The sequence below is a fragment of the Zonotrichia leucophrys genome, chromosome 2 (genome assembly GCF_028769735.1).
Source record: "Zonotrichia leucophrys gambelii isolate GWCS_2022_RI chromosome 2, RI_Zleu_2.0, whole genome shotgun sequence".
Lineage (NCBI taxonomy): Eukaryota > Metazoa > Chordata > Aves > Passeriformes > Passerellidae > Zonotrichia > Zonotrichia leucophrys.
In genome coordinates, this window is record NC_088171.1 from 701212 (window position 1) to 726101 (window position 24890).

The following is a 24890-nucleotide window of genomic DNA, read 5'->3' on the forward strand; positions in this document are numbered from 1 at the left end:
TGGTTCTGGCCGGGTCCCACCACGGGATTGGGACCGTGATCAGGACCGGGGACCGAACGGGTCCCACGGCCGGGCCGAGGCTACAGCGCCCCCACAGGCCGCGCAGCCCATTGGCTCTGCCGTTGCCATGGGAACAGCTATCGCTGCCCATTGGCTCTACCGTTGCCATGGGGACAGACCCCGCCCCGCGCCCACGCCAGGCTTCGCGCGGTGGCGCCGCTGGCCGGAGGGAACGCGCGGGCCGTCTCACTTCCGGGGAAGGGCCGGAAGTGAAGCGCGCGCCGCGCCGGAAGCGCGCGCGGGAGCTGCCGGGAGCTGTAGTCCCGAGGGGCGGCCCGGCGGCGGCAGTCGCGGTGCGGAGGTCGGTGCCGGGCGGGCGGGGGTCGGACCGCGACCCCTGGGGCGAACCGGGGGGGCCGCGGGGGCGGGACGGCTGCGGGAGGAGGGGCAGGAGCGGGGGATGGCGGCGAGCAGCGCGGGGCGAGGCGGGGAGGGCCGTGCGGGGCCGCGGCCTGTGCGGGCGGGGCGGCGCGGGCGGGGATGCTCGGCGGCACCGGGGATGCTCGGCGGCACCGCCGGGGCCGAGGATGCTCGGGAGGCCTCGGGGTGCTCGGAGGGGCTCGGGACACCGCTCCCCGCGGGCCCTGAGCGAGAGGCCGGCGGGGAGAGCCCGGGAGGCGGCCCCGGGAGCGCGGCATCCCCGGAGCTCCATCGCTGGCCGGGCAGGCTCCGCTCCGCCCGCACGGAGCCGCTCTCCCGCCGCCTCTGCCCCTCCGTGCCCGCCCGTGGCTCGCCCCGCTGCCGCCGCCGGGCCCGTTCTGCCCCGCGGCCGCGGGAGCTGTGGCTGCCCGTGCCCGTGTGGCCCGGGGCTGTCCGGAGCCCGCTGCCACCTGCAGCCCTTCCCTCCCTGCGCCGCTGAGAGCCCGCGGGGCTGCCCCAGCCAGGGGTTCCCGCTCCCATCCGCTGCCCTTGGCGCAAATATCCAAAATAAAAACAAATCTGTGCTGCAGGGGCGTGCTGGCTGTGCCCGAGCCGGGCAGGGATCCTGGGCTGTGCAGGCTGCAGGATTTCTCTCTCTGTCCTTTGTTCTCCTCACAAAGCAGCCGGGGCTCTGCCCCTTCCCACACCGCTGGAGCACCCCAGCAGCCAGTGGTCACAGCTGCTGGGATTTCCCTGTGTCTCTCCCGGGAATGGGGTTTTCCCTCGTGTTTTCCAGTGGATGGAGGAGCCCCCACAAAGGCCCAGTTCCTTCCCATCCTTGGGGATTTGATCTGACAGTTTCTGCAGTGCCTGGTTCCACTCTTTGCCTGAATCTGTTCCTAACAAACTTTTGGTGTCTCTTGTGCCACCCTGGTCTCTGGAGTTTGCTGGGTGTGAGGCTCCAGGCTGCCATGGATTGTCATCCCAGCTGTGCCACTGCCTGTCCTGTGTCATCCTGGGCCATTTCATCCCAAATCCAGTGTCCTCAGAGCTCCCACATCTCTCCTGTCATCAGACAAAATACATTTTGAGTGTTCCAGTGCCTCTGTCCATGCTGGTCCTGCATCCCTGTGCTTCCCTGGGGGCTGCAGCAGCTGACACAGCTGGACACTTGTCCTTATTTGGGACCAGGATGTGCAGGAGCAAACCCTGGGATGTCCCCCAGGCTGCTGGATGTGCTAAAAGTGATTCCCAGGTCGGGATCCTGGTTCCAGGTTCAGCAGACCCTTTATTCTCCCTGTCATGCCCTGTTCCCCCAGTCTGGCTCTGACTGTTCCCAGTGAGGCTCCCAGCCCAGCTGGGCTCTGCAGACACCATCACACCAACAGCTGGGCTGGAATCTCGCTTAGCCAAGGGGATCTCGGTGTTCATCTTGGAACCTCATCCCCAGAGGGTTCTCATTTTTTATTTCTTTGTTCTTGAGCAGAAAAGACCATTTCCATCAATTTTATATTGCATGTACCCATTTGGGTTGGAAGGGAGTGTAAGGACCACCCAGTGCCACCCCTGCCATGGCAGGGACACCTGCCACTGTCCCAGTGTCCAGCCTGGCCTGGGGCATTGCAGGATCCAGGCATTGCAGCGCCTCAGGAGCGTTCAGGCATTGGCTCTTTCCTCTTGGAGCGATGCTGGGCTCACCAACTCATCCCAAATGCCCTTGGCTTCGGGCAGGTTGAGCCAGGCTGGGATGGTGCCCATGGAAGGGGGCACAGGCTGCCCGGTGCCAAGCTCCAGCCCTGGGCATCTGCCCCCAGGACCACAGGAGAGCTCCCTGGCTTTGTTCCCTGCAGTGATTTATCACACCAGGGACACTGCCCTCCAGGATTCACCACAGCACACGTGGGGTTTCATTTTTGCCAAGTCAATTTGCTCTGTTTTTATTGATTTCACCTTGGGAAAGGCCAGGTGTGGGCCTGGCAGCCGGGGCAGGTTGGTGTCCGTGTGTCCATGGGGAAGGAACCATGGAAAAGGTGTCACATCCAGAGATGTGGCCAGAAAATGGGGTGGGTTTATTTTATTTGAAGCCTTTTTTTTTTTTTTTGCTATTGAAGTAATTTTGTCTTACTGAAAGCAAAAGTGAATAATTGGAATGATAATTGCAGGCTATTAATTGCATGCCCAGGAAGTCATTGATGGGGACAGTTAATGTCCACAGGATCCCAGAATATCCCGGCTTGGAAGGGATCCACCAGGATCATGGAAGTGCAGCTCCAAACCAGCTTTGTGTGTAAATGCTGACCTTCAGTCCTCACCCATCTGATCTGAGTTTATAGAAAATCCTTGTTAGTGTTTCCAATAATCCCTACGGTGTATTTAATATTTGGCATGACAGCAAACACCCCAAAACAAAGTTGGTTTTCTTATTTGAATGAAAGTTATAAATAGGAAATTTAACACCGGTTCAGTAAAGAACGTTATCAGAAGTACAGTTCTCTTTCTTCTCCTGTTTTTTTTTCCTTTAAAGAGAATAACGGCAATAATCTACTTCATCCTGGCCTAAAAGGCTTTTAAACCCGCTCATTTTCACCCCAGAGCCAAAGCAGAAGCATTTGAAGGGAAATCACCATTCTAACCTGAGTTTCTTTGTCTCCCCGCTGCTGTCCCAGGAGCGCCCTCCCTTCCCGCCGGGATGGAGATGTTCTCGCTGAATTCCCTCAAAGGTAGGAGCTGCCACGGCCCCGGGGGTTCCTGTGCTCCAGGGGAGATGGAGCAGGGCGCTGAGGAGGAGGAGGAGGAGTTCTTGGTGTGAGGAGGAGCTCAGCTGTGTCCTGGGGAATGCAGCACGGAGGGGACAGGGCAGGATTGCAGGGAGGAGCCCTGCAGTGTTATCCACTGGACATTGTTTGCTGTTCAGCTTCAAGTACAGGCTTTTCCCGTTTTAATTTCCCTCCTAGATATTCCTGTATCCCTCAGTACCAGCTCCATGGGCTCTTTGTCCTTGGGATTTGATCCTGTCGCTGTCACCGTGGCTCTTTTCCCTGCCATTGCTTTGCCAGCTTTCCTTTCTATCATATTTTGTCCTCAGAAATCCCTCCAGTCCCTGTTTCCTGTTTTGTGGATCTTTCCTGAGCTCTTGGTCTTAGTGGATAGAATGGACTAAAATATTCCAGCTCTGTTTGGGGCAGAGGGACCCTCCCTCCATCCCAGGGAATTCATCCTGGCACTCAGGGAACCCAGCAGTGACCCACCACTCCTGTCACTGCCCTGCTCTGAGCCACCAGCACTGGGATTTAGCTGAATTTAAACTAAAAATCCCAGAATTCTTCCCAGTCTGGGGCAGGAATTGTGTACAAAGTCACCTCAGCTGGGAGCAAAGCCCCTCTGCTCCCCCAAATCCTGCCAGGAGGGTTGGAAGGATGGAACTTCCCTGCTCAGGGCTGGTGGTTTGTCATGGCCAGGCTGCCTGTGGGACTCTGGGATGCTGCAGCCCTGGGGATAAAGGAATTCCTGAATGAAACTTGCCTCCTTAAGCCCTGGCTGGAGGGGCAGGTCCAGCCCAGCTCCTCAGGAGCTGCCAGAGCTGGGGATGGCTCTGGAGGCGCTGCCTGTGCTGGCTCACACTGCCCTCTGCAAAGCAAACACACCTGGGATCCTGGCTTCTGCAATTCTGTAATAAATTCCCTCTGCACTGCTGCTTCTGTGCCCACAAGATAATTTTTTATATCATTTTTGGTGACAAACCACCAGCCCTCCTCAGCCCTGACTGTCGCTGCATGCTGGGACTGCCTGTCAGACTCTTCCCTCAGCTTTTCCAGCCCCTTTCTGTGTTTCTGAGGTTTCCCAGCTTTTCCAGCCCCTTTCTGTGTTTCTGAGGTTTCTCACAATTTCCAGCCTCTGTGTTCCCAAGGTTTCTCCAGCTTTTCCTGCCCATGTGTTTTAAAGTTTTCCCAGCTTTTCCAGCTCCCTGTCTGTGTGTTGTCAAGGTTTTCCAGCCTCCTTTTCCTTCCAGTCCTCCTTGAAGATTTGATTTCCAAACCAGCTCAGTTTATTCCTGAACAAATAGTAAAAATCACGGTAAAACAGTAAAAATTATAGTTTGTGCAATGTGCTGTCACAAGATTAACACAGGACTAATTCCCTTCAGTAGGATGAGTTTTCCTTTTTAGTGGTCTGGGTTATTTTTGGATGATTTTTGGCAATCAGTTTTGAATTATTTTTCCCATTTTAGTGGACCAATCCCTTAAAATTTGTAATCCAAGTGCCAGAATAACTTCAGGTCTTTAAAAAAAACTGTGTTTTTTTTCATCTGGTGTTGATTCAAGATCTGGGTTTGTGTTTACATTTGGGGTTTTTTTTGTTTGTTTAGTGAGTTTTTTGTTGTTGTTGTTTTAAGTAAAAGAACCTACAAAGACAAATCAGCAGCTAATTTTAGAGGTTTTAAAAAGTGAATACAGAAGAAGGCAAACTTGATATAATAAGACTTTTTTTGAGTGTTCAATTCTTCCTAACACTGCTTTTCTTATTTCTTTTTCTTAGTTTGTTTTGTTTTTTCTTTTTCCTAAAGGGTTTTATTTGATAACTTTATTTGTCTTGAACCTCTTCTCATGGAGCTCAGGCTTTGTAAAACTGAACTGTGCCATTGTATTAGTCAGTATCTTTTGTCGTATTGAAGAGTTTTTTTAAAAATCAGAAAAAAAAAACCAAAACAAAACACAACCAAAACATAAACACGTTTTGCATCATGATGCTTAACCAGCCATTCATGGTAATTTTCACTTTACACACAAAATACTCAGAAATAAAGTCTTTGACATAAAAATGAGACCCTGGTTTAAAGAAATGCAAAACTTAATGGTAATCCCAGTACAGCCAGGGCTGATACAGATTAATTGCTTAGAAAAAAAAAAGAAAAATCAGATTTAAATAAATCATCCTGTAGGGTGGGAATTTCAACCAGCTCTGCACCCTTAAGAATTTTATACCTGAATTATTATATGAAATAATTCATGTAGAGTAACAGGAGGAGCTGGAGCTGGGAGAAGTGGGGAAGCATTGACTTATTTCATGAAGATTCTAAGATCTTTATCAAAGATTCTCATTTTAGATTGTATAGATTTAAGATTTTATACAGATTTGAGATTTTAAGTTCTTTAAAAGATTTGAAGCTTATAAAGATTTTGATTTTTTCAGTGTTTATCTCAAATATTAGCGAATAACGGGCTGCAGGAGCAGCTGCATTTTAGGGATACGGGAGGATGGGATGGTGGCTCTGGGTGCTCCGGTGTTTCTAGTGGCAATTCCTGGTGTTCCCTGGCCACAATTCCCGGTTTTCCCGAACCGGAATTCCCGATATTCCCCGGCTGCAATTCCCGGTGCTCCAGAGCTGGAATTCTCGGTGTTCTTGGGCCCAATTCCCGGTGCTCCAGGGCTGGAATTCCTGATGATCCCAGGGCCGCAATTCCCGGTGCTTTTATAGATCCTACCGGGAATACCTGTTTTATTCTTTATCTCCGTCTAGCCTCTGTTCTAAGTCAGCCTTCCCAAGGCATCACTTCCACGGCCGCAATTCCCGGTGCCCTCACGGCCGGAATTCCCGGTGCCTCCCGGCCGCAATTCCCGGTGCCCTCACGGCCGCAATTCCCGGTGCTCCCGGCCGGAATTTCCAGTGTTCCACGGCCGCAATTCCCGGTGCCCTCACGGCCGCAATTCCCGGTGCCCTCACGGCCGCAATTCCCAGTGTTCCACGGCCGCAATTCCCGGTGCCCTCACGGCCGCAATTCCCGGTGTTCCACGGCCGCAATTCCCGGTGCCCTCACGGCCGCAATTCCCGGTGCTCCCGGCCGGAATTCCCGGTGCCACACGGCTCTGGAGCCCCGGGAATGCCGCGGGCTCCGGCCACGGCCAGGACGGCAGCTCCCTGTCCTTGTCCCCGTCCATCCAGGACAGCAGCTCCCTGTGCTTTCCCGGATGGACAGCAGCTCCCTGTCCTTTCCCCCGTCCATCCAGGACAGCAGCTCCCTGTCCTTTCCCGGATGGACAGCAGCTCCCTGTGCTTTCCCCCGTCCCTCTCCGCTCCCTCTCCCCGCTCCGTTCCCGCCGGGCCGGGCTCTCCGGGCGCTCCCGGTCCTCCCGCCCGCCAGGGGGCGCTGCCGCCGCGGCCCCTGCGCTGCCCGCGGCCAAGGGGCGGCCCAAGATGGCGGCGCTGGGGCTGCTGCTGCAGGCGGCGGGGCCGCTGCGCCTGTGCCGCGGCCCCCGCGGGCCCTGCGCGGCTCCCCGCGGGCTCTGCTCGGCCCCCCGCGGGCCCGCCGAGCCCCGCCGGGACGAGGAGGACGAGGAGGAGCCCGAGGCGGCGCAGGGTGAGCGGCGGGCCCGGCCGAGCTCGGGGCCCCGCGCGGCGCTCGCGCAGCGGAAGGGAGGGGCGAGCCCGGGCCCGCGGCGGGGCGGGGGAGCCGCCACATCCCTCCCTCCCTCCATCCCTCCCTCCCTCCCTTCTCCCCGCGGCTCCGCCGGGACCGGGATGCGCGGCCACGGAGAGGAGCCGCCGAGCTGCGCAGGTACCGGGGGGCGCCGGGGGCACCGCGGAGCCGCTGCGGGGCCGCTCCCGCCGGCCTTTGTTGGCCGCGGTTGGGTTTCCCCGGTGATTCCCCTCAAGGTCGCCGAGCCGGGCCTGGGCCAGACTCCGGCCGCCTCCGGTGGCTGACGCGAGAGGAAAATCCCCGTGGAGCTGCGGCAGCAGAGCCGCCGGGCCGGGCGGGCCGTTAGGGCCGTTCCCCGCTCTCCGTGCGCGGCATCCCGCGGGTCCGCGCGGGCAGCGGCAGCCCCAGACGGGATCCCGCGGATCCACCCGGGCAGCGGCCCCGGGCAGGAGCTCCGGACAGCGGCACCGGGCCCGGTCCTGCAGCGGCCCCGGGGCTCACGGCTCTGGCCGCAGCCTGGAGGATGGTCCCGGTTGGATGTCAGGGCTGAGCGGCCCCGGTGGGAAGGAAGGAAGGGTGAATGCCCTCGGAGCTGTCGGTGCTGTAGAAGAATGTTCAAAACTCGCGTTCGGTGCCGTGTTTTGAATCGCTTTTTGTTGGGTTATGGAGCGTGGAGAACACTTGGAGCTTGGAGGGATGCGAGGGGTTTTGTGCCAGAGGTTGTGACTCGAACCATTTTTCCTTACAAAAGTTGCTGGTTTGGTTTCAGTTTTCTTTCGAGGGCTGCATTTTAGAAATTTGGAGTGTTACTATATTTGAACGTTTTCCTTTTTTTTCTCAACCCTCATGCTTCTGTGTTAGGTATTTTTTTTCCCCATGCTCCAGCATTATTAAAGTTATTATTTTCTCAGTAATTTCTGGATTCTTTGGGTTTTGGTTCCATTTGTCTTTCAGAAGCTGCTGAGTTTTATCTTGGAGTTCAGAGTGGGATGGTCTTTCAGTTGTTACATTCAAGCTGTTCAACAGAGCAAATTAACTCCCTGCTAAAGCAAGTGCTGAACCACCCCAAATTATTGTTTAATGAGCTGCTTCAGGTGTTGCCTGAGAAAAGGAATAAACCAGGATTTCTTTTTCTTTCCTCTTTTGTACTTCATCCCTCATCACTTTTTTCCAATGTGTTTTCAGGCAGTCCCTGAGTACTTTTATTTTTGGTCTTCAGTTCACTCATCCTCCCAGTTTGTAGGGAGGATTGACCATGGAAGGCTCTTGATCTTGAGATGGGAGCGTGGTGATGCTGGAATCGTTTCCAATAATAGATTTGTTTTGGATGAACAAATAAAAGCCCTCAGGGCTTTGTGAACCTGCCCTACCTGTCCAGCTGCTCCTTGAACACGGGGAGATCATAAATGTCATTTGAAAAACTTCTTTCTGAGGTGGGTTCTGAGCCCTCAGCTTGTGGGCTGATGTCTCATTAGCTGTCATCATTTGGCTGCTTTGTTATTGGCCTTGGATGCAAATATGGAAATCCACTCAGGCCCAGGCCAGCTTCAGAAAGTCACTGTTAGATCCATGTTGTTATCTGAGGCTTCAGGCTTTTGGCTCCCACAGGGGGTTTGGGGAGCTCATCCCTTCCCCCTTGTTCTGAGGCTGACAAGGCAGGCTGCCCCTGCCCTTGGCTTGGCTCCAGGAGCCCTCCTGTGTCACTGATTAAATTTGTCCTGCAGAGCCACAGCAGAATTTGGGCTGGAGCTCTGGAGCAGGGCAGGGTCCTGAGCAGCCCCCGTGGCTCCAAGGGGAAGCTTGGCCACTGCTCCTTCTCCTCCTCCTTGCTTTTGGAGGAGCCTGCTCAGTGTTCCTGAGCTCTCCTCCAGCCAGGAGCTGCCCGTGGGGTTTATTCTGTGTGTGTTGAAAGGGGCCTGCTCAGGATGGCTGGGGATGATGTAAAACCCCCCAAATTCCCCAAAAGCTTTGGTGTACTCCAAGCTGAGCTGCCAGGTGGAACCTGCTGTGTCTCCCTCCATCTCTGCCGTGGAACATGTCAGGGCTAATTCCTTGTGAAATGGATATTGTGGAGCCACAGGGCTTTTTTTCTTCCTGGGGGAATTTTGATGTCTTGGAAACACATTTGGATTTATTGCTTGAATTTATCCTACTTTGAGGACTTTTGTCTTTGACAGTTTGTCCTTGGTGCTCATTTGTTGCTTTTCCAGGGAGTAGAATTGGAGGGAAGAGAGAAACTGATGGATCTCCTGTGTCCTCCTTGAGGAAGACTTTGGGCTGTTTGGTTTGTGCTCTGGTACCTGAGTGTTTGCACTCCTCGGATCTGTAGGGTTTGGAGGAGGCTAGGGCACCCCAGCTGGGTGGTTTCTTGGTTTTGGGGTCTGCTCTTTGTGGCTTTCAGTGTAGCTTGGCATTATCCTGGACTTTCACAATCAAATTAAGCTAAAGCCCTCACTGGCTTTGAGGAACTTTAATTAGTTAATTGGCTTCTCTGATAGCCCCACCCTGACTTGTCTGCTCTCCAAGACAGGCTTTTAATAATATTCCTTCCTGCTGTCGGGGCTGTGGTTTGGGTGTCATGTGTGGCTGTTTGGGGAGTGTTGGGTTGTGCTCCTGGTGCTCCCCCTGACACAATTCCCACCCAGACATCCACCCTCAGCTGTGGCTGCAAATCCCTTTTGGGAAGGGAAGGGAACATTCTGCAGACCCAGCCCTGCAGCTGGGGCTGTTTCAGTCAGAGCTCCAAGGGAGGGATGGCTTCCTGCAGGGTGAGAGCTCTGGAATTGGGGCAGGAACGGGCTGAAGGTGATCCAGCAGCCTTGGCACAGTCAGGATGTGCTGCTGGATGTGGCATTGTCAGCTGGGGAGAGAACACTGACAGGCCTGAGCTGTCACCACCGCCGGGCTTTGTTAGTCAGAGATCCCATTTCCCCTCTAGAGCAGATTCAATATTTAATCTTCACCGAGGAGTCACCTCAGAGTGTGAGAAACTGCCTCTGTCAGAGGTAATTGCACTTGGGGGGCATTATAAAAATGTGCTTCTTGCACCTCTTATCACAGAATTTCCCAGGTTATTGTTGTGGGAGAGGAAACAACTGGAAGCCAAATCACCAGGCTGGTGCTGGAGATTTGCTTTTTGCTTTTCTTTTTAATTAGTGAATTGAATGGTGCATTTGGGAGTTGTGTTACTGCTCCTCCCTCTGTTAGTCCCACCAACGTGGAATGGAATAGAACTGCAGAGTGCCAAAATCTTGGACACTTTTCCAGTTTTCCTGAGCAGGCCAAAGTCTGAACGTAGAGGAACTTGCTTCAGTAGATAGAAATAGCACATTTGCTGTATAATTACAGAAAATTGGCTCACAGATTTTTGTAAGGCTGAGACCATTTTCCTTCTCCCTTGGCCAATATATAGAAGGTAATTCATGGACAAATCGTGTTCATAAATCAAAGTAATTCCTGCATTTCCCCTGGAGTTATCCAAGGCTACTGAAAGCATTTCTCAAGATCCAGGTGGTTCTTCTGTGTTTTCCAAGAAGCAGTTTCAAAGCTGAGCATCACCAGTGCATGTTGTGTGCTGAGCTGTGGGCCAGGCTGCTGGGTGTTGCTGGAGGGGGTGATGGCATCAGCAAAGGCTTTTTGTTCTCCTTAGCCAGTGTCCAAGGCAGTGTCAGGCCTGCAGTGGCACAGCAGAGCTCTGCTCTCTCTGAACCTCCTGTGCTTTCCCAGTTATTTCCTTCCAGCTGGGCCCTGCTGGGACAGCACCACGGTGAGCAGCTCCTCAGAGAGCACCTCCTGCACTGCCCGTGGGACAGAGCCTTTCCCAGTTATTGCCTTTCCCAGCTGGGCCCTGCTGGGACAGCACCACAGTGAGCAGCTCCTCAGAGAGCATCTCCTCCACTGCCCGTGGGACAGAGCCTTTCCCGGTTATTGCCTTTCCCAGCTGGGCCCTGCTGGGACAGCCCCACAGTGAGCAGCTCCTCAGAGAGCATCTCCTGCACTGCCCGTGGGACAGAGCCTTTCCCAGTTATTGCCTTTCCCAGCTGGGCCCTGCTGGGACAGCCCCACAGTGAGCAGCTCCTCAGAGAGCACCTCCTGCACTGCCCGTGGGACAGAGCCTTTCCCAGTTATTGCCTTTCCCAGTTATTTCCTTCCTGCTGGGACAGCCCCACGGTGAGCAGCTCCTCAGAGAGCATCTCCTGCCCTGCCCGTGGGACAGAGCCTTTCCCAGTTATTTCCTTCCTGCTGGGACAGCCCCACGGTGAGCAGCTCCTCAGAGAGCACCTCCTGCACTGCCTGTGGGACAGAGCCTTTCCCAGTTATGCCTTTCCCAGTTATTGCCTTTCCCAGCTGGGCCCTGCTGGGACAGCCCCACGGTGAGCAGCTCCTCAGAGAGCACCTCCTGCCCTGCCCGTGGGACAGAGCCTTTCCCAGTTATTGCCTTTCCCAGCTGGGACAGCCCCACGGTGAGCAGCTCCTCAGAGAGCATCTCCTGCCCTGCCCGTGGGACAGAGCCTCTCTGAGCTCTCCTTGCCTTGAACATCTCAGGAAGTGTCCCAGGCCAGGCTGGATGGGCTTGGAGCAGCCTGGGACAGTGGAAGGTGCCCCTGCCCAGCTGTTCAATAAATGAATTAAAGATCTTCAAGGATCTTTCCAGCACCATTGTGGGATTATCTGCAGTTCCTGTGGTTGTTCATGGCAGTAACTCCTGAATCAGTTCCCAGCAGGCCATGGTGGCACATCTTGGTGCTGCTCAAGTGAGTGACTCTTAGCTCCTCGTTTCTCCGTGCATTTGGTGGCTCAGTTGGAAATTCTGGTTTCTGATGGTACCAGTGATCTCTGAGCTGGCTTCTGATTCATTGCTGAAACTTACCCTGGATTCCTGCAGGGGGTTTAGAAGCTCTCTGAAAGGGAATGCTCTCCCCAGGGCAGTGTGCAGGGAGGTTACCCAAGCCCTGGCTGCCCAGGGAGGGTGTGTGGGATGAGGCTGGCTGTGGGATGAGCTGTGCTTGCTCCTGCAGAGAGGAGATCCCATCCCTGTGTTCCCTTGTGCTGCTTTTGGTACCTGCAGGACTGTGCTGGCTGATCCACTGTGAGCCCAGCACAAACGTGTGGGTTTCCTTTCCCTGCCTTGGCCTTCTGTGGGATTAGGGCTGCAGATTGGCTCCCTGCACATCTGGCTTAGTGGGAGTGGGGCAGCTGCCCCTCTCCACAGCTGGAGCTGTGAGACCTCCCTGTTTGTGAGCTGTAGGAACATCTGGAATTGTTACCACATTGGGCTGATCTCGCTGGGCCCAGTGCTGGCCATGGCAGTGGTGCAGGTGAGAGGAGCTGGAGCAGCTCCCTCACTGCCAAAGCTGCTGGATTGGTCAGGGACAGGAGGTGGCTGTGCTATGGCTCTGTCTGGGGCAGTGGCATTATTATTATTATTATTATTATTATTATTATTATTATTATTATGTGATTTGCTCTGACCATGACCATCCCTCCCTGCTGTACCCCGAGCAGCATTTCCCTGTGGGGGCAGGGCCAGGCCCACCTGCCCTCTGTCCTGCTGCCCCTGGGGCTGCCGTGTCTCCCAACACTGTTGGCAAACTTCTCTCCAGGAGGTTCCCTGGGCTATTCAGTACTAAACCACATTCCCAGGCTCTAATCCAGTCTCAGTCATTTCAGAAAAAGTCCTCAGGCATTTTTGCATGTTCCTCTGCTGGTTGGATCTGATGTGTACCCTGTGAGACCCCGGATTTAACCCATGGCTGGGGGGGGCGTTGCAAACACCCAAATTGTGCAAAGTTGTCACTGCTCAGTTGGGTTTTGATATCGAGGAGTGACAAACAGAGCTGGTGGGGAAACAGAACCTGCTCCATGCTGGTGACAGTGGCTGGACACAAGGGCAGGGATTGTCCCCTGTGCTGGCCCTGCTGAGGGACCCCTGGAATCCTGGGGGCAGCTCTGGGCCCCTCCAGCAGGAGAGCCCTGGAGGGGCTGGAGAGTCCAGGGAATGGAGCTGGGAAGGGGCTGCAGAATCCCTGAGGGAGCTGGGAAGGGGCTGCAGAATCCCTGAGGGAGCTGGGAAGGGGCTGCAGAATCCCTGAGGGAGCTGGGCAGGGGCTGCAGAATCCCTGAGGGAGCTGGGCAGGGGCTGCAGAATCCCTGAGGGAGCTGGGAAGGGGCTGCAGAATCCCTGAGGAGCTGGGAAGGGGCTGCAGAATCCCTGAGGGAGCTGGGAAGGGGCTGGAGAATCCCTGAGGAGCTGGAAGGGGCTGGAGAATCCCTGAGGGAGCTGGGCAGGGCTGGAGAATCCCTGAGGGAATTGGAAAGGGGTTGGAGAATCCCTGAGGGGCTGGGAAGGGGCTGCAGAATCCCTGAGGAGCTGGGAAGGGACTGCAGAATCCCTGAGGGAGCTGGGAAGGGACTGCAGAATCCCTGAGGGAGCTGGGAAGGCACCCTCTGCCTGCCCCCCATCCTCCCCTCTGAGCCAGTGCTGGAAGTCACCTCTGGATGGGACTGCACAGCAATTGGAAGTTTAATTCCTCTTTATTTAATTCCTCTTCTTTTTTTGTTCCAGATTCCAGAGATTTACTAAAGGAATTTCCACAGCCTAAAAACTTGCTCAACAGCGTGATTGGCCGAGCCCTGGGCATTTCCCATGCCAGGGACAAGCTGGTGTACATCCACACTAACGGGCCAAGGAAAAAGGTAATCCTTGCTGCTGGGAGGGTGGGAAGGGAGCCATGGAACTGCTAATCCTGGAAGTAACTTCCCAGAGAAAATCATAGAAGTTTTAATTCCACTTAAAAGTTTGTGATAATCTTTCAAACAAGAAATGTTCTTACTTCATCCTATTTTTCCTGATCTTCATGTGCCTTAAAGGTGTATAAGTACAGGTGCTGTTCCTCTTTTTGTGTGGATATTTTTATTTTAAGTGACTTGCTGTATCTGGCCTTTCTCAGCAGAAGGACACACAGTCTGTGCTTAAAGGTGTCCTACTACCTTAGAAAATTAAGATTTAAAAGCTGTATTTCAGCCCTTAGGACCCCTAGATTTGATTGTAAATTCCAATAGAACAAATTCCGAAGCCTCAAGTCCATTTGTGAGCAGAAAAGAGGAGTTTCTTTGCAATGGAGGGAGGCTTCTAATAGTAGTTAAGAGCAGAATGAAATGCAGCCTCTTTGTTTGGTCAATGAAGCAGAGGAATTGCAAGCAAATTCCAAGTTCTCAGGTAGTTTCAGCTGTCACTGTCAGTGGAATTCCTGAGGCCCAAATGTGGGTCTGGGCTATGAACTGAGCAGGAATTCTTACTAATGGTGCTCCATGGTCAAGGCTGTGCCTCCTCCTGTCACAGCAGCTCATTCCAGAGCTGAAAGCCCTTTCCAGCTGAAGTTTAACTGTAACCTACATTCCAGGAAAAGACTCACTTCTGATGGCTTAACATTTTCCAATAACATTCTGTCTAAAATTTCCCAGACAGTTTTTATTGCCACATCCTTTTTAAGCATCCCTGGATTTTAGGGGATACATTAATAATGTTAATTCGGAGTTCTTCATTATTTCTGTTTGTTTTTCTTGCTCTTTCTCAAGCAGTAGTGCAGTTTCCCAACCTAAATTTTGGAATACCATAGCCAGTGCCTCCTCCCTAAAATTTGGAGTACCCCAGGCAGTGCCTCATCACTTTAGTTTGTGTAATTGGTTCCCATTCTTGCCAGCACTTAAATAGATTAATGTGGAGAGTTTAAATTCAGATTAAAACAAAAAACTAAACCAGGAAAATGATAAAGGAGATAAAGGAGCCTTGGGAAAAAATGAGGGTTGGCTCACAAAGGAAAAGCAACCCAGCAAATGCAGACAGAGGACAGGTGAGAGCCTGGAGAGCTCTTGTTGGATGTGAACAGGGGTTTGTGAGCACTTGGCCTTCCTGAGACACCTTTTTTCCCAGCAGGTCTGTGCCTTCCAGGCTGTGCCTGAGGCCAAACCCACAGCAATTCCCTCTGTGAGCCAGGTTCGGGGGCAGGAGGGCAGCCAGCCAGGTGCTGGGGAGTCAGGAGCCTTGGGGGATCCACTGCTGCCTTTCATCTGGGCTGCACAAGCAGGAGAGAATTCCCTGGGCATTTCCCTCTTGGAGCCTCTGGCATCTGCAGGGCTGGGAGCTGGGCGAGCTCTTGATTTGGAGCAGTGCTTTGAGCAGGGCAAAGTTCAGCTCTCAGCATTGTCTGCCTCTGCAGGTTTTTAGTGCTCCCTTGCAGGAGCTGTGGTTCTGCCAGGCCTGGTGGAGCTGGGTGCTCCTGTGGGTGCTGGGGTGCCTGGGGGCTGAGGCACTCCTGTGCTGCTTCAGTCACAGGGAGGAGGCAGCTGGAAGGGGTTGGAGAGGGGCTCTGCTCCAGGGCACACTCTGGCTGCTGCAGTGAGCAGAGGGACAGCCCTGGGATGGAATTGTTCTGTGATGTGCTCCTGGTGTTTATCCCTGGGAGCTGACAAATGGTGTGATAAATGTCACAGCACCCTGTGACACCACAGCCCTGCAGCTCCTGTGGGGCTGTGGCACCCCTGTGCCCTGCTCAGCCTTTTCCTGCAGGGCTCCTGCAGTGCAGCTTCCCCTGAAGGGACCAAGGCAGTGCTTTGTTCAGTGTTCTTCTGTATTTCTCTTCTTTGCCTGAGGTGCAGAGATGGTTGGTTCCCCTGAAGGGAGCAGGACAGCGCTTTGTTCAGTGTTCCTCTCTTTGCCTGGGGTGCAGAGATGGGTGGAGTGGGTGTGCTCTGCTGGAGGGGAGAGCTTGCCCAGCTCACCCTGTGGCTCTCCTTGCCTTTCAGAAAGTCACTCTCCATATAAAGTGGCCCAAGAATGTGGAAGTGGAGGGCTATGGGACCAAGAAGATCGACGCGGAGCGGCAGGCGGCGGCTGCAGCGTGCCAGCTCTTCAAGGTGAGCCCTGCTGCTGCTGCTGCCCTGCTGGCCAGGCTCACCCTGCACTGTGCAGCCAGCCTGGCTGCTGGTGGGAGCCTTCTCTTTGCCTGGGCACCCCCTTAGTGGGCCCCTCTGGTAGTCAGGGGTAGAGGGTCAAGACCTGAGTCTGCATCCATTTGAGCTTAAAATCCCACTTGCTGCAGGTGGTCCTGGTCCTTGTTCCTTTTGTCCTGGACCTTAATCAGCTCCTTAACATCTGCAGCGAGCAGTTTCCCTCAGGTGGTCACTAACTCCCACTTCTGCCAGCACAGCTGGCTGTGTTTGCAGGTGTAGGACCTTCAGAACCTCCCGTTTCCTCTTCATTAAAGCCAGTGTAGCAATTACATGTAGTAATTTACTATTACTCTACAGTTACGCTTTGTTTGGCACTTATTTATGGCTGGAAATGGGTGTGTGCAGCCAGTATCAAACAGACACAGTAAAACTATAAAGGTCACTCTTGAAGGTGTTTTATAGCTGAGAAAAAGATGCAGTTTTATCTCCAGCTCTGCCCCTGGTGGTTCTGTGTTACCTTGAGCGAGCCAGACTGATTTTGGAGTTTCCTGTTAATCTGTTCAGTGGGAACAGGGATATCTCTGTGCTCAGGAGAGGATGCTGTGGATGCTCTGGCAGTGAGACAGCTTTTGATTTGCTTGTGGATCAGAATGCTCTTTAAGGAAATAGCCAGCCTTCAGAAATTCAGGAGGGCAGTGTGAAAACTCAGCTTCTTCAGCTGCTTAAGCTGATCCTCTAATTCTGTGATCAGCAAAACTTGTCTCACTCACTGACTTCATTCCACCTCACTCAGTCAGCATTCACTGGGAATATATCCTGGTTTTATCCTCTGTAGTCCAGTTCCCTGCTTTCTTTCTGGGAAGTTTTCAAAGGAAGGAAAATACCCTACTGATACATTTTCCCTGAATTTTGGAAATGGCTGAAGTGCATTTTAAAACTTAAACCAAAACCCAGCCACCTAAAACCACAGATTGAATATGCAAAGCTTTCTTTGCCAGCTAAACTGGAACCTGGCTGAAGACCCTTGTGATGAGAGGCCTTGTGTGATCACAGCTATAGAAAGAGCTACAAATGCTGCCTTAAAAAGTCATCAGTTCAAGAAAATTAATAGTGTCTAATTAGTGCAGAGAGTGATTAGAGAGGCTTTGACTAGAACAGTGAGCCAGGTGAAATTTGATGTCTTAGGCACTCCCACAGCACAAAATAATGAAGCTTTTTCTAATACAGAGCCATTAAATGGCCTAAAACTGTAACTTTTAATTATTAAAATTAAAGCTAGAACTTATTGCAGCAGTCTGGTAATTTTGAAATGGTGTGTGCTGCACTCTGGATATGTCTGGAGCTTCCTGCAAGGTTCAGTCCTGAATGGTGATGGTAGGAAAGTTTTTCATTACTGCAGGTTTGCTCCAGAACCTGGCAGGTTAGGGACATTTTCCTGCTGCTTGCACAAATAACTGTTCCTGGGAAATGGAAGGGGATGAACCATTCCCTGAATTCTCAGCCTGTATTATCCCAGATTATGCTAGTTCAGACTAGCCTTCCCAAAAAGATGCATTTCCTGCTGTGAGGGTGCTAAATACAGCCAAGAGTTTGGGGGGCCAGGGTTTACTGGGGTTTTACGTTCTAAGGAGCTGTGTGGGGCTGGGAGCCATACCCTGGGAAGGGAGGGAGGGAGGGAGGGAGGGCAGGGAGCAGATTCCCCTTGGGACAGAGCAGCGGTGGGGGAAGCTCAGATCTCCCGCAGGTGCCTTTCCTCGCTCTGTCTTTGCCGGGGGAAGGATGGGGCCGCTCCTGCCCCGTCCCCAGCAGGGTTGGCTGGGCTCCCAGAGCTGCCCTGTCTCCCTGCAGGGCTGGGGCTTGCTGGGCCCTCGGAACGAGCTCTTTGATGCAGCCAAGTACCGGCTGCTGGCCGAGCAGCTGGGCTGTCCCGACGAGCGCTGGTGCTCCGAGGGCAAGTGGCGCTCCAAGTCCGGGCCCTCCCTCGCCGACCTGTCCACCTGCTGGCGCCGCATGGAGCCCGACGACGCCATCCAGCCCATGGAGCAGGGCAGGATGCCCAAAGCCATGAGGAGGGAGGAGCTGGAGGAAGGGGAGCTGGAGGAGGGGGAGCTGGAGGAGGGGGAGCTGGAGGAGGAGGCCATCGATGTCTCGGACTACCTGCCCATGGCGCACCAGGACGCCCGCACCCCCGGCAGGGACGCCAGGTGGGTCTGCTGGGAGCACTGAGCCAGGGCAGGGGAAGGGAGCGTTCTCCTGGGGCTGGGGAGGGCTGGAGGTGGGCCAAAGGAATAGTGGGGCAGCCTGGTCTGGTACCTGGCTGCCATCCAGGGAATGCACAGACTTGTTCCCTGCAGCTCTGCCCTCTGCAGACACTGCTGCCAGTCTTGTTACCTGCCTGATTCTTCTGTGCCTCAAGGCATTTCCATCCCCAGAAGTGGTGCATGTGCATTTACACCAGGTTTTGACCACCCTGGTTTTGAGGGCAATGTTAAATCTGTTCCCTTCCATCCCCATAGCTGCCTGCTTGACTTTATGAGCACAGATCTTGGATTTTTAATAGGCAGCAGCAGCAAGATCTGTAAGAGATATGGGTGATGGTGGTTATTTCTGTGATGTGATTTTAAATTCAGAATTATTTATTAATTACATCTGTTTCAATCTGTTGATGCCATCTGGTTTGTAGCCTTGGTGTAGAGGTTTGATCTCTCTGCAGTAGGTGGCTTTGCTGGTCTGGGTGGTTGTGACTGACAGATTTTAGTACCAAGGGACAGCAGGACTCTGCCCATGACCAGAATTACCTGGGCTTTAACAGAATAGTTTCAGAGCTCAGTAGCACTCGTGGAGTGAGGCAGGTCTGAGCACAGGTGGGCATTTGCACATCCAGCTCTGCTCTTGTCCCGTGCAGCCGAGGAGGGAGCTCCATTGAAATGACAGACGACAACACTGCCATCCGTGCCCTGACGCAGTTCCCACTTCCCAAAAACCTCCTGGCCCAAGTGATTCAGATTGCAACCTCTTCCTCCACAGTCAAGGTAAGGTGCTGTCTGACCCCTGCCAGGGAGGAAGCTCAGGGGCTCCAACTGGAATCACTTTGGGTGCTTTCTTTGGGCAACAGAGCTGGGGAGAGGAGGGAAGTTAAAACTGGGCCTAAAGAAATCAGTGTGAACAGCAAAGGAAAGACTTTGTGGTGAGAGCTGAGGGAATGTCTTAACAGAACCATGAGGAATGTTGCTCCTGAGGCCAGGGCAGTGGAGGAGCTGCTTTCTAAGGTTTCCTTTCCCCATATACCTGCAACAAGCACAAGTTTGTGTTGCTGGGAGCGATGTGTAACTTCTGTGCTGATAGAATCTTTCCACAGCTCCGTTCTTGCCCGTATCCGGTGATCCTCCTTCCCAGGATGTGTCACCCACCTCCCAGAGCTCGTGTGCTCAGCAGAAAGGAGCTGAGCTCCACCCTGAGGCTCTCAGGATGTTTCCCACAGTTGTCTGCTCTGACTTTGGCTTAGACAATGCCTTGTGAGCTGGGAGGTGGAGTTCAGTGCAGTAACCTTCTTCTAGCGCTCCATTAAAAAAAATCCAACAAGTCCAGCAAAAAAACCCATGGTGAAAGGTCAGAGGGGCCACATGAAGATGGCTGAGGTCAGCTGGAGTTGGTTCAGCTGGAGCAGAGCAGACTGAGGGCAGAGCTCAGCAGGGCTGCAGCTCCTCCTGAGGGACAGCTCCAGTCTCTGCTCCCTGTGACAGGGACAGGAGCCAGGGAACAGCTGGAGCTGGGCCAGGGCAGGGTTTGGGTTGGAGATCAGGGAAGGGTCTTCCCCAGAGGGCACTGGGCACTGCCCAGGCTCCCCAGGGAATGGGCACAGCCCCAGGGGTGCCAGAGCTCCAGGAGCATTTGGACACTGCTCCCAGGCACAGAGGGGGCTGTTGGGGTGTCTGTGCAGGGCCTGGGTGGGGCTGGCTGGTCCCTGTGCCCCACAGAGCCCCTGCTGTTCCTGCAGGAGTACATGCAGTTCCGCACGGTGGGCACCAAGACCAAGATCTGCAAGCTGACGCTGCGCTGGCCCTGCCCCATGACCTTCGCTGCCAAGGGCCGGCGCAAGGTGGAGGCTGAGAACAAGGCAGCAGCTCTGGCCTGCCAGAAGCTGAAGGTGAGTGCCCCTGGCTGCTGATCCCTGGGATGTGCCTCTGGACACAGGCTCCTTCTGCCTCACTCGCTGCCTTTGAGCCTGCCAGGGGATGCTGGAAACGTCCTGAGCTTTGGCTTGTGTAAGGGGCTAATGCTTAATGAACATCTGTTTGCAAACCTTGGGATTCAGAGCATGCCAGAACCACAGCAAGGACTCAACAAGAGGGTTGGCTGTCATGGCTGCTGTTCCTCTGATGGGTCTGTTTGAGACCTTGCAGGTGTAGTATCAGGACAGGTTCTGGTGTGTCTGGTCCTCCAGAGCTGGGGTGGGATCATGTCTGGTTTCTTGCTGTGGCAAGAAAAGCAGAAATTGGTGGGTTTGGGATGGTAGGGAGTTGGCCTATCCAAACATGGGATCGAGGTGCTCTGTATCCCCGCCCGTGGTGTGAGCAGCCTCAGACCTGATGGTGTTGTTTGCCTGTTCCCTGCAGAGCCTTGGCCTGGTGGACAAGAACAACAACCCCCTGAGCCATGCCATGTACAACATGACTTCCCTGAGGGAGCTGGGGGAGAACCAGAGGAAGCCCTGCCACATCAAAGTCCCTGAGGCCACCCTGCGCAAGATCGAGAACTACCTGAACCACGTAAGGCTCAGCCCCTGAGGATCCCCTGGGCCTGATCCCTTCTCACTTCGGGAATTGGATGTGTCTGACAGCTTCCTGTCGGAATGTTGGAATTCATGGTTTGATTGTTGCCACAAAACCTGACCACTCTCTGCTGCCCTTTGGGGAGGGAACTCTTCCTGGGCAGTGGCCTTCCCTTTTGGAAGACTGGGATTCTTAAGGTTGAATCCAAAAGATGTGATTGATTAAAAGTTCAGCAACTTTCATCCCATGAACATCTGGGCCAATGCTTTGATTTGTGTTCTAGGCAATTCCTGACCTCTTGCTCCTTGTAGTTCTTCCTGTGGGATGTGGACTTCAGTTTTTTCTTTTGCCAAGATGCAATGTTTCCGGCTTAGCCAAAAGCTTGTGTTTTGCATAAGTTATGTGTCTGGGTGATAGTTTCCAAAAGTTGTCTTTGAAGGGCTGTTGCATTGCAGAGCTGAAGTTACTGGTCTGTGCCTGTCAGTTCAGGCAGCAGCACTAATACCCCTCCTGAAATAGGGAATGCAGCGAGGAGCAGCCCAAATTAGTTCTCACTTTAAATAACCTCAGTTCAGAACAACACTGAGTTACCTAAGATCTGAGGAGACCTTGGCAGAGCCCTGGCCTGGCCAGACTGGCTGAGTCTGTCCCAGGCACTTGTTCCTTTCTGTCCTTCTCAGGACCAGCACTAACCTTGCTGTCCTCGCCTGCTTCCTCCCCCAGTACCCCGTGGACATCAGGGAGTCCAGGCCCCGCATTGCCGATGACATGATGAACCTGACCAAGGAGTCCGGTGCCATCAGCGACGCCATCACGGGGAAGACCTACATCCCCATGCTGGAGGCAGAGGAAGTGCGCCTTAGCCAGAACCTGCTGGCCCTCTGGAAAAGGAGAGGAGCCTCCTGGCAGGAGAGCCACCCGCTGCCGGTCGACCCGCACAAGGACACCATCCTGTCAGCCATCGAGCAGAACCCCGTGGTGGTGATCGCGGGGGACACGGGCTGCGGGAAGACCACGCGGATCCCGCAGCTGCTGCTGGAGCACTACATCCTGGAGGGCCGCGGCGCGCGCTGCAACGTGGTCATCACGCAGCCGCGCCGCATCAGCGCCATCTCGGTGGCGCAGCGCGTGGCGCAGGAGCTGGGGCCCAACATGAGGAAGAACGTGGGCTACCAGGTGCGGCTGGAGAGCAAGCCCCCTGCCCGGGGAGGCGCCCTGCTCTTCTGCACCGTGGGCATCCTGCTCAGGAAGCTGCAGGGCAACCCCAGCCTGGAGGGCGTCAGCCACGTGGTGGTGGACGAGGTGCACGAGCGGGACGTGAACACGGATTTCCTGCTCATCCTGCTCAAAGGCATCCAGAAGCTGAACCCCGACCTGCGCCTGGTGCTCATGAGCGCCACGGGCGACAACCAGCGCTTCTCGCACTACTTTGGGGACTGCCCCGTGGTCAAGGTGCCGGGCTTCATGTACCCGGTGAAGGAATACTACCTGGAGGAGATCCTGGCCAAGCTGGGCCGGCACCGGCACCGGCACTACGAGATCAAGGTGGGTGTGCAGCGAGGGGGGGCTGTCCCCATGCGTGGGGCACTGGCTTCTGGCCTGTCAGCAGGGGGACAGGCCGGGCCTGGGGCTGCTCCTGGTTCCCTGTGGCTGTTGGACATGTGCTTAGCTTTAACTCCATGCCAGTCCTCCTGAGGTGAAGTCAGCTTAGTAGAACCCCAGAGTATTTTAATTAAGTTATGCATAAAGATGACTTTGCATTGGGGTCAAGTTGCTTTTGTCTCACTTTAATGGGAAGTTTGATGTTTGAGTAGGCTGAGAGCTCATTGCTGTGTGTACATAGCCACAGAGTTGAGTGTTTGCACACCCTAGGCAAGCCTGGCCCAGGACTGGGATGGTTGTGGCTTCCAGCGCTGTTACCTCAGTGCTCACCGTCCTGCATGACTGAATTCCCTGATTGCTGCTTTCTGCAGCTGCTCTGGCCCTCTGGAAAATGCCCTCCAGACGTGTGCAGTGCTCTGGCTAATCCTACACCAGTGATGGGTCATGGAGTCACACCGTCAGAGGTTGGCCAGCATCTCCAGACGTTTTCTGGTCCAACCAGCTGGTCTGGAGTTTGTCAGCTCATCTTTCCAGCCTGGAGAGATCCCTCCCTGTGGCTGAGCAAGTGTCTGGAGTATCAGCCACTTCTCCCAGTCCTGGATCATCAGCAAACTTGCTTGGGGTATCCCATTGCCTCCAGGGCATTCTTCCTGTTTCTGTTGTGGCAGGGATTTTATCTGAGCTTTAATAGTCTGTTCCAAATTCCTGGGAGCTGCAGAAGCTGCTGCTCAGAGCCTGACGCATTTGAACTCCCAGGTGCATGTGGCAGTTTTGTCCACAAAAATCTCGTGGCAGTTCTGTTACTTGTGAGTGCTGTTCAGCAGAGGTGCACAGATCTGGACATTGGGAAGGGACTGTGCATTCTCTCTGCACAGCAGGGAAACTGGCAGCCCTTGTGACCAGAGCAGGCTGCAGATGGAGCCCAGAGCAGGCTCCTGGCTCCAGTCCTGGGCAGGCTGTCCAAGGGAGGCGTTGGTGCCTGTAGAGGGTGCTTTGAGTGCCCCTGAGCTGTGCTGACACCCCCTGAGCCCCTGTGCTGTCCTTCCCAGCAATCGGACGATGAGTGTGTCCTGGACCTTGACCTGATCACCGACCTCGTGCTGCAGATCGATGCCCACGGAGAGCCAGGTGGGTCCTGCCTCGCCCCGAGCTCTTCCTCTGCTGGGGGGTGGGAAGGGAGCCCCTGCAGAGCCTTTGCGGAGACACCACGATGCTGAGCCTCTCCTGCAAGGGCTCCTTCAATTCCTGCTGCTCCAAGTGGTCTCGAGCCATGTGGCACGACCAAATTGTGAGTCTTTAGCTAAGACAGGGTTATAGGAAATCAGACAAAAGGGAGTAATGACAAGGAGGACTTTATTGATATCAGAAGGTTAATTAATGACTCTGTTATATTAATTAATTACTTTATTATTTTATACTGTATTACACTGAATCTGTATAAGTATTTAACTCTACTGACTAGAATTTTGTGACTGTCTCTTGACCAACAGTCTGGACATGCACTTGGCCCTGATAGGCCAAGGAAACAATACACTATCACTTTGAATAAACAATCTCTATATTGCATTCTGCTTTGGCACAACACAGGTGCAGTAAATGAGATAAGAATTGGTTTCTCTTTCTCTGAAGTTCCTCGCTGTGATTCCTAGGAAATATCCTTAAGAAGTTGTGCCTTGCTTTTCTCTGTAAAGAGAAATATAGCTACACAGGGTTGGACTCGTCAGTGTCCTGGGCAGCTGTCCCAAGCTGTGCTCCAGCACTGGGAGCCTTGTGCTGCATAATTACCTTTTCTGTTGGAGCCCCATCCCTGTCAAATACCCTTGCCTGGATGTGATGTGTTTGGGGAGGAGGCAGGACTCTCAGGTGACTTCAAGAGATTTAAGTGTTTCAAAGCTCATGGTATTCACCGTCAGACTCCAGGCAGCCTGGTAGCTTTCTGCCCCAGGAACGTGTGTCTCCAGCTGGGGCAGAGCATTTGGCTTTAGAGGCTGTGTGTTCTCAGCTGCTGTGTGTTGCAGGTGGGATCCTGTGCTTCCTCCCTGGCTGGCAGGAGATCAAAGGGGTGCAGCAGCGGCTGCTGGAGATGCTGGGCTCGCAGAACAGCCGCTACCTCGTCTTGCCAGGTGAGAGGGCAGGGCCAGCCCCTTCTTCCCAGGGTTCGGGACAGTCCGGGCCACTTGGCTTCATGTGCCCCTGCAGCTTTGCTCTCAAGAGCTGGTGAGCTTTGATGTCCCAGCTGTGTGATGGTGTGTGGTAAGTGTGAGTAACTCCTCCTAGCAGAGGCTGAGTAACTCCTGCGTATGATCAAAGAGCGTGGCTTACCCTTTGCCTCCAGCAATTTGGAATTAGGCAAGGGGAAAGCAGCTCAGTTCTGCACTGCTGTAGCTGCATGCTGAGCCTGCCCAGGAAAGATCTCAGGACCTGTTCCGTGGGATGCAGGTGGACTCTGGAGCTGAGCTTTGATCAGTGAATTTAACATTCCTTGCCCCGGGAGGAAATTTACAACAAAAGCCAGCTTTGCTCTGCAAAGCTCTTAAGGGTTTTGGTTTTTTTTTGGGCAGCTCTGCCTATTGAGTGTCAAACCAGGCCCGGCAGGAGCAGAGCTTGGAGCAGCTGGGCTGTTGATGAATGCAGGTGTAGTTTGGTGGAAGGTGTCTGCTCTCCTCTGCCCTGCCGTGCTCTGCCAGGAATTCCTGCGTGGTGCTGAGCTGTGGCAAGGATACAGGAC

General features: G+C 54.0%; 1 protein-coding gene across 3 annotated transcripts in view; it reads left to right on the forward strand.

Annotated features, from left to right (window-relative positions):
• The first annotated feature begins 278 nt into the window (after positions 1-278).
• The window catches only part of DHX30 (DExH-box helicase 30), a 31207-nt gene continuing 6595 nt past the window's right edge, over positions 279-24890 (forward strand). The window contains exons 1-11 of one of the 3 annotated variants that reach the window (XM_064703709.1): positions 279-361; positions 3087-3140; positions 13402-13532; positions 15642-15752; positions 17637-17992; positions 18694-18820; positions 19786-19935; positions 20405-20557; positions 21284-22105; positions 23212-23290; positions 24181-24285. In XM_064703709.1, coding sequence (XP_064559779.1) covers positions 3110-3140; positions 13402-13532; positions 15642-15752; positions 17637-17992; positions 18694-18820; positions 19786-19935; positions 20405-20557; positions 21284-22105; positions 23212-23290; positions 24181-24285 — 2065 coding nt within the window. In that variant the 5' untranslated portion in view covers positions 279-361; positions 3087-3109. Of the gene's footprint in view, positions 362-3086; positions 3141-6613; positions 6777-6877; positions 6975-13401; positions 13533-15641; positions 15753-17636; positions 17993-18693; positions 18821-19785; positions 19936-20404; positions 20558-21283; positions 22106-23211; positions 23291-24180; positions 24286-24890 lie in introns of those variants that run through there. The other 2 variants (XM_064703706.1, XM_064703707.1) reach the window with 2 other exon arrangements.